This window comes from Macaca nemestrina, chromosome 7 (assembly GCF_043159975.1).
Source record: "Macaca nemestrina isolate mMacNem1 chromosome 7, mMacNem.hap1, whole genome shotgun sequence".
Lineage (NCBI taxonomy): Eukaryota > Metazoa > Chordata > Mammalia > Primates > Cercopithecidae > Macaca > Macaca nemestrina.
Window position 1 is genome coordinate 19482698 of NC_092131.1, and position 14700 is coordinate 19497397.

At 36.9% G+C, this 14700-nt stretch overlaps 1 protein-coding gene across 2 annotated transcripts in view; it reads right to left on the bottom strand.

Annotated features, from left to right (window-relative positions):
- LOC105467584 (spermatogenesis associated 7) overlaps positions 1-14402 on the bottom strand; it is a 63772-nt gene extending 49370 nt beyond the window's left edge. The window contains exons 1-4 of one of the 2 annotated variants that reach the window (XM_011717302.2): positions 14220-14402; positions 8655-8729; positions 6672-6767; positions 3640-3687 (exon numbers count right to left, since the gene is read on the bottom strand). In XM_011717302.2, coding sequence (XP_011715604.2) covers positions 3640-3687; positions 6672-6767; positions 8655-8729; positions 14220-14238 — 238 coding nt within the window. In that variant the 5' untranslated portion in view covers positions 14239-14402. The remainder of the gene's footprint in view (positions 1-3639; positions 3688-6671; positions 6768-8654; positions 8730-14219) is intronic. The other variant, XM_011717304.2, reaches the window with a different exon arrangement.
- Positions 14403-14700: the final 298 nt, after the last annotated feature.

Below are 14700 nucleotides of genomic sequence, written 5' to 3' on the forward strand. Positions count from 1 at the left end.
TACGTAAAATATTCTTGGCAATTTCTTTTTCTTTCAGTATTTTGACTATATCATCCCACCTTCTCTTGGTTTGCAAGGTTGCTGTGAGAAATTAGTTGATGATCTTGCATAGGATTCTGTATGTGATAAGTTGCCTTTCTCATGCTACACTCAAAATTCTCCCTTTGTCTTTAATTTTTGACAATTTAATTACAATGTGTCTTGGAATAGACCTCTTTATGTTCAATCTATTTGGGATCCTTTGGGCTTTCTGAATCTAATCCATTTCCTTCCCTAGAGTTGGGAAGTTCTCCAGTCGTTATTTCTTTAAACAAACTTTCTGCCAGTCTCTCCTTCTGAAACTCCCATAGTATGCATGGTTTGCTTAATGATATACCCTATGTCCCTAGGTTTTTTTCACTCTTTTTCAATTGTTTTTCTTCTCTGACTGAATAATTTCCAATTACCTGTCTTCAAGTTTTCTGATTATTCTACCTTAACATGTCTGCAGTTAAAACCCTCTATTGTATTTTTCGTTTCCTTCAGCTTTATAATTTCTATTTGCTTCTTTAAAAATTTTCTTTGTTGAACTTATCAGTTTGTTCATGTATCGTTTCCTTGATCTCTTTGAGTTGTCTATCAGTGTTCTCTTGCCAAGCTTTTTCAAAACAATTATTTTGAATTTTTGTCAGGCAATTCATAGATCTCTATTTCTTGGGACTTTTTACTAGAAATTTATTGTGTTCCTTTGGTAGTGTCATGTTTCCTATATTTTTCTGTGTTCCATGTAGACCTGCATTTCTGTCTCTACATTTGAAGAAGTACTCACCTCTTCCAGACTTTACATACTGGCTTCAATAGGGAAATTATCCATCATATTACCTGTGGTGGGTATGAGCCCACCAACTTAGTGGGGTGTGCATGAGTGTCAGGTCTGAAGATAGTAGGGGTACTGGGTCTGAGCAGGTGTGTGTGGTGGTGCCAGTCTAAGCTGGGAATGTGAAGGGTAAATTTGGATTTTAAACCCAAAAGTGTGGTTGAATAAGAGGATTAATACATATATTCAAGGTTTTTTTTAAAAAGGGGATAATTTTATTTTATATATCTATTTTTTTAAAAAAATTAATACCAGTATGAAAATTTTGCAAAGCTTTCCTAATTAAAGTTGACACACAGTTAAGGAGGATTATTTGCTCTCATGACAATTAGGTAAAACCAACTTAATTCAAATGATCCAGATATTTAAAGCATGTAAACACTGAACCAGTTTTGTGCTAGAAAAAAGTTACTAATATGATACAGAAGAAAAAAATATAAAGCACAAAAATTAAAAATCTGGAAGGGTCCTTAGAAATCATCTAATTACCTTTCATTTCACAAAAAAGGAAGGTTAGAGGTAAAATGACTTGCCCATATAACTTGTATGTAGTGACCAAACTGGTCTTTAAAAATATGTAGTAAGCAGTCTCTACTCTTGCCTAACATGCCTTTTTTCCTCCTTTAAAATTATTTGAATCTAATTTTCCATAAAAAATGACAGCCTACACAAAGGTTTGTTGCAAACATAAAAAGAATAGAAAAGGGAGAATACAAAGTGTCAAGCACAAGGCCTGAGAAAGACACTGTGTTTGTAGCTATGAACTATAGCTGGTAGCTACTGTCTCCCCTACCTTCTATCTCTTCAACTAAGAAGATATACAAGAAGAGATGAGTTAACCATTCCTACTGTTTCTGATCTTTCCTAGATTGCAACCAAAAGGCACTTCCCTATCTATGTTTTTATTCATTTATCATTTACCATGAACTAACCTTAGGTGAATATTTACTTTTTAATGTAGAAATGTTCTCAAACTCTACATAAATTCAAATATTAACTTAGAAAACTTAGAAACTTAGAAAACACTGAACTTAAAATTTATAACACTGATTTTTATATGATTAATAAGACAATCATAGGCTGTGACAGCCATGTTTTTAAAGTATACACTTTTAAAGTATCCTATTTTTAAAGTATACATTTCTTAATTGAAATCAAACAAAGCCTTCAAATGGTATTCTTCAGAAATTTTTAAACAGGGTTTTCAAATTTTCAGTCGGATGATTTGCTTAGTAAATATTTCTAAAAACGAAGATACTTGGTCAAAGGGTAGCTATATAAGAATTCTATATATACTGTGTCAATATTATGGGTTTTCTTTTTCCTTTTTTTTTTTTTTCTTGAGACAGGGTCTCACTCTATCACCTAGGCTGGAGTGCAGTGGCATGATCATGGCTTACTGCAGCCTTGACCTCCCTGGCTCAAGTAATCCTTCCATCTTAGCCTCCTGAGTAGCTGGGACCAGAGTTGCATGCTACCACGTCCAGCTAATTTTTGTATTTTTTGAAGAGACAGGGTTTCATCATGTTGCCTAGGCTACTCTAAAATGCCTGGGCTCAAGTGATCCACATGTCTCTGTCTCCCAAAGTGCTGATTATAGGTGTGAGCCACTGTGCCTGGGTATTTTTGGATAATTTTGAAGTTAGAAATGCTTTCTCAAAAGGCAATGTGTCAACACCTTTTAGTATGGCTACTATTAAACAAATAGAAAAAAGCAAGTGTTGGGGAGGACATGGGGAAATCTGAATACTTGAGCATCATTAGTTGTAATGTAAAATGGTGCAGCTGCTACAGAAAACGATGTGGTCGCTGGGTGCAGTGGCTCACGCGTATAATCCCAGCACTTTGGGGGACTGAGGCAGATGGATCACTTGAGCTCAGGAGTTTGAGACAAGCCTGGGCAACATGGTAAAACCCTGTCTCTACATAAAAAGACAATTACAGGCTGTGACAAAATTAGCTGGGCATGGTGGCTTGCACCTGTAATCCCACCTGCTTGGGAGGCTGAGGTGGGAGGATTGCTTGAGCCCAGGAGGATTGCTTGCAGTGAGGTGAGATCACTCCACTGCATTTTAGCCCCAGGACAATAGAATGAGACCCTGTCTCAAAAAAAAAGAAAAAAAAAAAGAAAAAGAAAATAGTATGCTTTCTCAAAAAATTAAAAATAGAATATATGATTTAGCAATTCCACTTCTGAATATACTCCCAAAATCTTTAAAAGGAGGGTCTTGAAGAGGTATTTGTATACTCATGTCCATAGCAGTATAGTTTATTCACCACAGCCAAAAGGTCAATGTAACCCAAGTGTCCATCAACTGACGAATGCATAAATAAAATGTGGTATATATACAGAATGGAATTTTATTCAGCCTTAAAAAAGGAGATTCTGACGCATTATGATGTGGGTGAACCTTGAGGACATCATGCTAGGTGAAATAAGCCATTCACAACAGAACAAACACTATATGATTCCACTTATATAAGGTACCTAAAATAGATTCATAGAGATTGTAAGTACAATGGTGACAGTAGTCAAATTCACAGAGATAAAAAGAATGTTGGTTTCCAGGGCCTATGGGAGGAAATTAATGTTTATGTGGCACAGGAGTTTCAGTTTTGCAGTATAAAGAGAGTTCTGGAGGTAGTGGTTATTATTGTACCACAATATTCATGTACTTAATATTGAACTGGACACTTAAAAATGGTTAAGACAGTAAATTTTATATGATGTATATTTTATCTTAATTGTTTTTTAATTAAAATAATGTTAAAAAATTACTTACACTTTACGCTGGTACTCATGCTTACTGGAACTGAGCAGTCTACTGCAGCTGAAAGAGAAAGTTAATAGTTTAATAATATTCTCAGTACTTATAAATGACAAATACCAAATGTGGAAGTCACAAAATATTCCAGACCTTGCAGTTGTTTATTGTACTTCTAGAGATGGAAAACACAATATCCTTGATTAAAAATACACTGTTGGGATTAATAAATCATTCAATACTGCAGAAGAAAATACTAGTGAACTTGAAAACACAGCAATATAAACTATTCAGAATGAAACAGACTTAACATACTTATAATGTAGTCCCAAAACAAGCTTGGGGGAAAAAAAGCAAAATGGAAGACTTACACGGCCTGATTTCAAGACTTACTGTAATGCTACAATAATTAAGGCAGTGTGGTATGGGGCTTAAAGACAGACATATAGATCAACAGAACCAAGGAGTTAAGTCCAGAAACAGACCCACGTACATGGTCAACTGACTTTTTTTTTTTTTTTTTTTTTTTGAGACGGAGTCTCGCTCTGTCGCCCAGGCTGGAGTGCAGTGGCACAATCTCGGCTCACTGCAAGCTCCGCTCCGCCTCCCGGGTTCACGCCATTCTCCTGCCTCAGCTTCCCAAGTAGCTGGGACTACAGGCGCACGCCACCACGCCCGGCTAATTTTTTGTAATTTTAGTAGACACGGGGTTTCACCATGTTAGCCAGGATGGTCTGGAACTCCTGACCTCGTGATCCACCCGCCTCGGCCTCCCAAAGTGCTGGGATTACAGACGTGAGCCACCGCGCCCAGCCTCAACTGACTTTCAAAAAGTACTAGGACAATTAAATAGAGAAAAGAAAACCTCTTCAACAAATGGAACTGGGAAATTTGGATATGAAGAGGTAAAAAAACAAAACAAACAAAAAACATCAAAACCCTTATATCATACCATATACAAAAACTAACTCAAAATGGATTGCAAATTTAAATGTAAGGGCTAAAACTTTAAAACTTCTAGAAGAAAACATATTAAGAAAATCTGAGTGACCTAAGGTTAGGCAAATATTTCTTGAACAGATTATGAAAACAAGTATAAAAAACTAAAGATTTCACGATTTTCACATCACAAAATATTTTTCTTTTGATTTTTTTTAGCCATTTAAAAATATAAGCATCATAAAATATAAACTAAAATTTAAAAACTTTAGCTATTTAAATGAGAAAATAAAAATTTAAAAGACAGTCAAAAATTGGTGAAATTCAAATAAGGTCTATAGTTAATGGGATTGCATCAATATTGATTTCCTGGTTTTGATAACTATACTACGGTTTTTAAGATTTTTAACATTAGCAGAAGAGCAGGGTAAAGGTATACCTCTACACCATTTTTAAATGTTTCTGTAAGTCTAAAAAATTTTCCAGAATACAAATTTAAATAAGAAAATGAAAACACCAGCTACAGATTGAGAAAAAAAAAATCTGCAAAACATATATCTGATACAGAATCTGTATATAAAGAAACTCTCACAACTTAATACTAAAGAGACAACTCATTTTTAATAATGGGTAAAAGATCTGAATAGTCATTTCACCAAAGAAGATATACAGATGGGAAATAATAACGTAGCATCACTAGAAATCAGGGAAATGCAAACTAAAACTGTGAAGTTATACTATTTCATAAACTAAAACTGTGAAGTTATACTATTTCATAGAATCGTTAAAAAAGGACCGTCAACACCAAGGGTTGGTAAGGGTGCAGAAGTAATGGAAATGGAAATGGTATATTCCCTCTGGAAAACCGTAGTTTCTTATAAAAGTAAACCTATACTTAATATATTACCTCATAGTTCTACTCCTGACACATAACTTTACCCAAGTGAAATGTAAACACATCTTCCAAAATTGTATGTGAATGTTTATAGCAGCTTTACTCCTAATGGCCCAAAGTGAGTCAAAACAATCCAAATGTTTAACAAATCGTGAATCATAAACAAATTGTGGTCTATTCATTAAATGAAATACTCCTTAACAATACAAAAGAATAAATGGTGGTACACAGAACAGCATGATTAGTCTCAAGATCATTAAGCTAACTGAAAAAAGGCAGACCCAAAACAATACACGATTCCATTTCTATGAACTTATAGAAAAGGTAAAACTACAGGAGAGAGACCAGATCAGTGGTTGCCAGGGATTTGTCAGGAGGAGACTGACTGCAAAGGACTAGGGGGAACTCTTTTGAGGTAATGGATTTTTTCTATATCAAGGGTCGGCAAACTTTTTCTACAACGGGCCAGGTAGTAAATGCTTCAGGCTTTGCAGGGTGATACAGTCTGTCACAAGTGGTCAACTCTGCTTTTTAGTGTAAAAGCTGCCACAGACAATATGTAAAAGATTGAAAATGACTGTTTGTCTATGGATAACTAAATTTGAATTTCATGTCACAAAATATTGTTTTTATTTATTGCTACCATTTAAAAATATGAACACCATTCTTAGTTCATGGGCTGTACAGAAACAGGTGGTAGAGGGTTTGGCCTGAACGGTGTAGTTAGCTGATTCCTGTTTTACAGCATGGTTGTAGTAGTATTTATATAAATGTGTTCATTTTTCAAAGTATTTATCTGTACACATTATAATCAATGCATTTTATAATGTAAGTTTTATCTCAATAAAGCTGATAAAAGAAAAAAAATTAAACAGAAATATAGCTAGCATCTTCTTTGTGCAACTTCCATAGATGTGTAAACAAAAAAGCAGATTATAAATTTTTATATTAAAAGCAATATCTAACAAAATATTATTAGCAATAGAGATAAAATGAAATAAAACAGGCATTATATAGATTTCAAATATAGTTAACAAAAATGGGTGTGAATTTGCTAAGTACCTAGAGTCAATAATTTGTATCACACTAAACCAAACAAATACAAATCCTCTTATATATATATAAGGTTTTCATTTTTGCTATAGATGTATTTTAATGAGAAGTGAAGCTGGAGGTTTAAATTGAGAACAGAGAGTTCACATTTGCACATTTTTACCTTTGGCTGAAAGGATTTTATTATAGTGAACAGCCATGTGATTCTTGACCAGCTGGAGAGTGCTTAGTCTGAGAGAAGAGGAGTCAGTGCAAAAAGCTAAAAATTAAAACATAATCATTATATATTTAAAACTAATATAAAAATCATGAGATAAACAAGGTACTGATTATTTAATTCATTCTTATAAAATGTTCTGAAATTCAACCAGAGATATTGATATGACATTGTGATGTGAATCTTTAATCTTGCACTGATAATGCCAATGAGCTATTGACCATTTGGGTTCAAACCTTCCTGAGAATAAAATTTTACAAGCCTGAGAGTCTGAGGAAGAGATTCTAGGATATGACCTATTATTGCATTTAGAAAACTATTTCTTTTTGGCAGCTCTCAATCTTGTAACTAAGAATGTTTAGCTGCTTGCTTAATTAGTTATCACTGTTAATACTTAAACAATCAATGGAGTTTCAGAAATTCAATGAATACCCAATCCCAAAACTCTACATACAAAAATTATATTCTGAGAAGCAAATTTCTAACTTAAACCTGAAAACAAGATCTACATATCAGTTTACTACATTCTTTTTGAAGTACTAAAACTATCTTATAACAAGTGTAATCGCAAAGAAATTCCATGACATGAAACTCCTTGGTCCTCATTCAAACCATTTAAAAGAAATCTTAGAAATAGTTAAGCACTTACATACAAGTATATAATGTAAATGTAGGCAAAACTTTTTTAAACATTAAAAAGTTTTTGAGAATACATGCAAAATGGTTAAAAAAATTCAGCAGATAAAACGGCATATGGAGATTGAAAAATAAGTGACTTCTCTACCCTGACCTTTAGTCTCTCTTCCCAGAAATACACCGTTACTGTTTAAATGCATCCTTCCAGAGGCTCTGTGCATAATATAAGCCTATGCAATAATTATGAGCTTGATGCTACTACTAAAAATATTTACTGAATAAATGCCATGTACCATGCATTGTTCTAAATTCTTCATAAGTATAAACTTATCTCATCATTATTATCATCATTTATTCGAAGTGAAAACTGAGGCACAGAGATATGAGTTACATCTTCAAGGTTACACTGTTGATAAGGGATGCAGCTTCCATGTGACGCAAGGCAGCCTTATACTTACAACCACCATACCTATACCAGCTCTATACATATATTCTTTAAAAGAAAGTTAGCAAACTTTACATATTGTTCTTTATCCTGATTTCTATGTATGTATATTTTAAATCTAGTTTCAACTTTTTATTTAAAATTTATTTTTTTAAAGTTTATGATTATGGCTGTATATGTATGTATGTATCACACTGTAAGACAAATAAGTGAGGCAACTGAAAATAAGATCCTCCCAACACATTTGGAGGTAACAGTATCAAAGATTTTTCATGTAAATAGGGAAAATAAGGCTTTCAATTATTTTGCCTAAGAATATTCACTTATACTTCTAAGCTATAATTACAAAAATTTATTTTAAAACCTATCTTAAAAATTTACCTTGAAAGTTTTAAAATATAAAAATATCACAGCACCTAGAAATCCAGTTGGATAAAGAGGCCCATAGGCTTTTGCTCCTAATATGAAATGTATTATTCAAGTGCACTTTTTCTTGGCATAGCTTTTCCTTTTCAGTGCTTATGTCTTTAATACCTGCTACTTACCATTTTAACAAGGCAGGCATGCCTTAAATCAGGGTAGTTTCCTGGCAAAAGTAGAGCTGGGCTGCTGTAGCAGCTGGGAGCAGGAGACAGCCAAGTCCACATCCAGGGCACAATAATAGTTTGAAATCATAGACTCCAAAATTCTCTAATCTCAAGAACGCCTATATTTCATTAAAATTAATAATATGAAGTTCAAATATTCGTCAAATGAAATAATTTTTCCATCATGTCATATAATTTGCAAGTAAAGGAAACACTCAGACAATCTTTTAACAAAGTTACCATTTTAAGCACCTCACTTACCATTACTTTTGGTGCTCAAGTGTCCTTTAAATAGGCATGGTGGACCATATCTGGGAAGGACAGAGGTAGCTCTGACTTTTAACAAGAAAAAAAATCATAAATTAGGATAAATGAAACACAACTTTTACAAAAACAACAATATTCAATATTTTTTAAATAATAAATTTATCACAAAATAATTTCTTTCCCAAAAGGTGATTATGTTTTTAGTGGTAATCTCCAAAACAGGAAGTCTGAGTTACGGCATTAAACGTAATTTAATATGTAAAATATAAATGCTATATCCCCCAGAGACGTTTTAAGAGGGTAAGATGGCTAGTTCACTATCAGGTGGGCTGTTAAAAGCTATAACAAGGAGGACACATACGAAGTCTAGAAGATATATGGATGACTAAATGTAGAAAAAAGAAGTATCAAGATAGGAGAACTAAAATCTAGTACCAGAGAACAAAGCTTGTCAGAATAGATTAAAACAGAAAAACAAACTGAGGTCGGAATACCTATGAAGCTCTTTCTATGTCACAGGTCAGAGTGCAGGATGGAAAAAAAATACTTAGGACAATACAAGCCAAGGCAATGCCATCTGAACTGGGAAAAAAGACAGTGATGAAATGAGCATAGCTTCTACCAAGAAAGAAGGAGGGTAGAAAAAATACCAACAAACTCTCAGAAAAGCCTCATTTCTCCAGATAGAAAGAACTGTGACTTTTTTCTTGTCCAGAATTTAATGCCTTTTCACCTGGAAATGACAACTCAACTTTCTTTTGGGCGACTGCTATTCCTTTACTCTTAGCCCAGGTGGTTCAAAGAGAGCTGACCCCACTGTCAGGGTTAGGCATAAAACCCAAATCTGGACAGCTGCGTTGACAGCATCAGCAATGCTATGTGATCCAAGTCCCGCCATGAGATACACAATCCTGGGCCTTTGACTGGAACTATTAGGAAAGGTACTTTCATTTCACTGGGCTTGCTAAACCCAGTGAAGGGTCTAAGCAAGCCCTGTATTGCTGGTGGCCATCCCGAACCATATAAAGGAACCTGTCTGAGAATGAAGCCTACACAGTCAAGTGGAACCAAGATAGAAAGAGATTCCTTGGTGACATCATTTGAGTACCTGAGGCCAACCATATTTGATGCTCTACCTTACCTAGACTTTTCTTTATATTAGCCAAAAAAAAAAAAAAAAAATCACATTTTAGCTTAAACTAGTATGAGCTGATTTCTTCATTTGTAGTCAAAATGCTAATTAATTTAGTAGTAACCCTGCCAGGCAGTGCTCCAAGCACTTTACTGGTATAAATTCATTTAATCCTTACAATTCTCCCTACTTTATAGATGAGGGTAATTGAAGCACAGAGGTTAAACTCATAATTTGCCAAAGATTACACAAGATTGTGACAGATTTGGGATCTGAGCCCAAGCAGTCTGGTTCCTGGATCTTACTTATTACACTATCTTGACCAATATAAACTGCTCAGTACTTGAACCATGCTCTAAGCTACTAAATCATGTGAAACAGATCAAGAAGATATCTCAACTATATGTAGTTTATTCCCTTCAAATTCCATTCTATTGTATGTATGTTTCACTATAGGTCACAGAAAAAGGAAAAACAGGTATACCCAGAGAAGTGTGAAAGGATGAAAAAAGAATGAAAAAAGGTTGGAACCTAGTGATACTGCCTTGGATAGAAATGCTTCCCCACCCATCTGTAGGTGACAGCTGTGAACAAGGTGGTTAATATTTGGCCCCAGGAATCAAACCAGCTTCTCTTTAGCATAAGATGGTGATAAGAACAAACATGGAATTTAGATGTTCCTTGATGTCTATGTTCCCTTGTCTATTTACTATCAGATGTACACCAAGGCATATACTCCTTGGGTTCTGATATTCCTACATATAAATGTCATATTAAAAGTGACAGAATTAGGGCTGGGCACAACGGCTCATGCTTGTAATCCCAGCACTTTGGGAGACCAAGGCAGGCAGATCACCTAAGCTCAGGAGTTCAAGACCAGCCTGGACAACATGGTGAAACTCTAACTGTACAAAAAAAATACAAAATTAGCTGGGTGTGGTGGTGTGCGCCTGTAGTCCCAGCTACACAGGAGGCAGAGGTGGGAGGATGATTGAGTCCAGGAGGCTGCACTGCACTCCAGTCTGGGTAACAGAATAAGACCCTGTCTCAAAAAAAGAAAAAAAAAACCAAAAACCTAACAGAATTGATGGGAGAAATAGACAACTTAATTCATCTACCCTCTCACAGTTTCTGGGTCCTGCTTTGTGTCCTGTGTATAGGTCACATTGTCCTGTTTTTGTTTTTGTTTTTTTGCATGACTTGTAATTTCTTTTTGTTGAAAAGTTAACATTTTAGGTAATATATTGTAGCAACTCTAGATACAGAATCCTCTCCTGAGCTTGTTTCCATTGTTGTTCACTTGTTTGTTTAGTGACTTGGCTAAGCAATTTATCAGTCTCTTTCCCATGGAATGGGAAGCCTCTGATACCACTCCTCAGTGATGAAGCTTTGGGCACGTGCACAATCACGCCTTCGCTAATGAGGTCTGAACCCCAGTCTTCGGGAGAAAGTCTCTTTCAAATTGTCCTTCCTTGAGTACTTTCCCTTAATTCTAGGTACCAAATACAGTTTTCTTATATCTTTTTAATTAATTCATTAAATTTTTTAAATACTAGAGATAGGGTGTTGCTATGTTACCCAGGCTGTTTACAAACTCCTGGCCTCAGGTGATGCTCCTGCCTCAGCCTCCTAAAATGCTGAGATTACAGGCATGAGCTGACATACCCAGCCTCTTACATCTTATACTCTTTTATGAAAGTATAACAATTCTTTAACTTTTCCTTGTATAAACTAATGTATGGTTTCTATCTCCTGACTGGACCCAGAATGAGCCAAAGGGGCATGAAGAAGTAGCCTAAAAACCAAATGCCAAGGAAAAGAACATCATTCTCTAACTATTAGGACTAACATCCTGTCAATGAGATCGAAGATCTTAGTGGGGAAATTCACGGGTATATGAGAGCAGCCCATTTTCCTACACAATTTGATTAAAATAGCCAGAAGAAAGTCCAGTGAGGAAAGATGAAAGTGTTTCTTGTGGCAGGGTTTCTCCGGAAGACCAAAGGTTTCAGAATCTACCATTGATAAGTGTCTCTATGAGACCAATAGATCAAAATAATTTTTTTTTTTTTTGAGATGGAGTCTTGCCCTGTTGCCCAGGCTGGAGTGCAGTGGCATGATCTTGGCTCACCGCAACCTCCTCCTCCCAGGTTCAAGTGATTCTCCTGCCTCGGCCTCCCCAGTAGCTGGGACTACAGGCACATGCCACCATGCCTGGCTAATTTTTGTATTTTTTGGTAGAGACGGGGTTTAATTATGTTGCCCAGGCTGGTCTCGAACTCCAGACCTGAAACTCCCAGAGTGCTGGGCAAAAAATTTTTTTCAAGTTACTTTCAGTTACCTATACTAATAGGTTGCCTCCTCTCCTCCCCAAAGGTCATTGATATTAGAGTGAATGGCAATTTGTTATTACCAATCTTTTCTTCATCTTCCCCCATAGGAAGCTGGAAGCCACGCCTTATATATTACCTAGTCCAAGCCCCCATTTGATAAATAACTGAGGCCCAGGGATGTAGAGTGAGATGAAGATGACCTAGTTAATAGGAAACAAAGATTACAAACAAGACTAACCGTTTTTCAGTCTGTTGCTCTATTATACCACCATTTAGAAGGTTTGCCTTGCAAAAGAATGTCTAAAACGTGATTACAGTAAGAGCATGACAAAACATAATTTTTCTTTAGATATTTTAACATTTTATCATCTGAAATAACTAAAAGCACCTTCTAATGAAATCTAAGAAATTTATTTTCAATTATTTTAGCTTTGTCTAAAATTATTTATGGTTTCCTATTAATAATAATTTACAGTATATGAAAGCTGACTGCCCCAGTTATTTGCTGATTACATTTATTTTAAAAATTCAAAACTAATAACAATATTTGATATTATCATATATTATATCCTAAATAGGAAGCTAACTAAATTGTGCAAGTTGTAAAAATATTAACTTTTACATTTGGCATGAACCCAATTTTTAAAATAATTCAAAAATCAAATACTGACAACTTACTAAATCTACTATACTCTAAATTTTACATATATCCTTTCCCCCTGCCCATCCCTACCATGGAATAGTAAGTAAACGCATTGGCTTCAGATTTTATATTTTTCACCTAGATTCAAATCCTGTTCTGCCACTGTGACCTTGGCAAATCATTTGTGATCTTTTGCTTTAGTTTCTTCACTATGAAATAAGGCTAATGCCTAACAAGATATTTTTGTACATTAAATGAGATAATTTGGAAATAGTTCCTAGTACATAGTAAGGGTTTAATTTTAGTTTATGTGCAAAATTTCTTAAGATCATAAAGCGTTTTGATTTGCTTTTTCTGAAATCTAGGTTGGTAAAGTGTCAGAATATACAGTTTGCTGATCAATGAATAGTTATCTCCTACAATCAGAGTAGCACTTATTTTGATCAATGACTACATAATAAAGGCAGACTCATTCAAAAAATGACATCCAGGAATCATTTAGCAGTTTGGTTTAAAGGCAGTCTTTTAAATAGATAAAAACACTGTATTAGGAGGGGCGGGGAGTCTAAAGATTGCCTCATTTGACTCGAGGAAAGAATGCTACTCGTTCAGAAAGTGTGAAAATGCAAATTATTTGGTTTGGGCCGATTTGTAGAGATTTAAGGTTATATTTCCCCACCCCCCAACCTCACCCCATGATGTCCACCTGACTTAAGAAATCAGTAGATAACAGGTGTATATAGTGATTACGGATTGCTGCTAAAACTGCAGTCCGCTGACCAGCAACACTGCATTACCTGGAAATTTATTATAAATGCAAAATCTCAGCCACCCCCAAGGGACCTACTGAATCATAATCTGCATTTTAACATGATTCTGAGGGGATTCCTATTTACATAAAGTTACAGAAGCCCTGGGTTACTCAATAGCTTTGGGGGAGGTAGTTACTGAATGGGAGATTTCGTATTTACTGACCACTTAAAATGTGCCAGGATCTTCTCTACATTATCTGCATTTAATCTTCAAGAACTCCATGGCTTAAGTATTTGACCCTCATGTTCAAGAGATGAGAAAACTGAGGGTCGTCTCCATGGAGAGCAGAGGGGTTTGATTTGGGGCCCGGGGCGGTCTGACTCCAAAGACCAAACCTGGTTCCTCTGCCTGGGAGCTACCGAGGTTTTAACGGCTGCACGACCCTGAGTTCAGGAGACAGGGGCCCCTGGTGTCAGGGCGACAAATTCAGGGCAAAGAAGCGGACCTGCGAGGCTGGCAAGCAGTCTCTCCCTCTTCCTTTGCGCGGGCCCGGGCAGCTCCGGGCAACACTGGCGATTCAGCCAGGGGTAGGAAGCGCCCAAGGGGCGGCCTTGCACTCGGCTGCCCGGACCCGAGGCTGGGAGCGCCGGCTGGAGCAAGGGGCGAGGCGGCGGTAGCCCGTGACAGCTGCCCTTTACCTCTCCGGCTGCCATCCATGCTTAGTCCTCTTGCAGCCGCCGTAGGGACACGGGGGATCCCCTTCGGTCCTTCCCCTGGCCGGGCCCAGCCCCGGCAGTGGAGGACTGGAAAGTAAGAGCCTGCGGGGGCGGCAGCAGCAGGGAAACCGTCGCCAGGCCCGTTGCTAAGGGCCGGGTCCAGTGAGTCGCGATTATGACGTCACGGCGCAGAGGACGTGCGCTCCGCCTCCCCGCGCCAGGGGTGCACGGTACTGGAAGGACAGTTGCGGACGGAGAGACCTGGCGGGGAAGGTGCATCGAGCCCCAGTCTGTTGCTCTGGGATCCTGCCAGTTTTCCGCAGAGCGACCTCCTGTCAGGATCCAAGTCACCAGCACCTGGCAGGCTCTGTCCCTGCGGGAAGAGCAGGGAGAGGAGGTGGACTCATCTGGCATCCACGTCCCCTGGGTCCTGGAGAAAAGTCAAACACAAATGTTAGTTGAG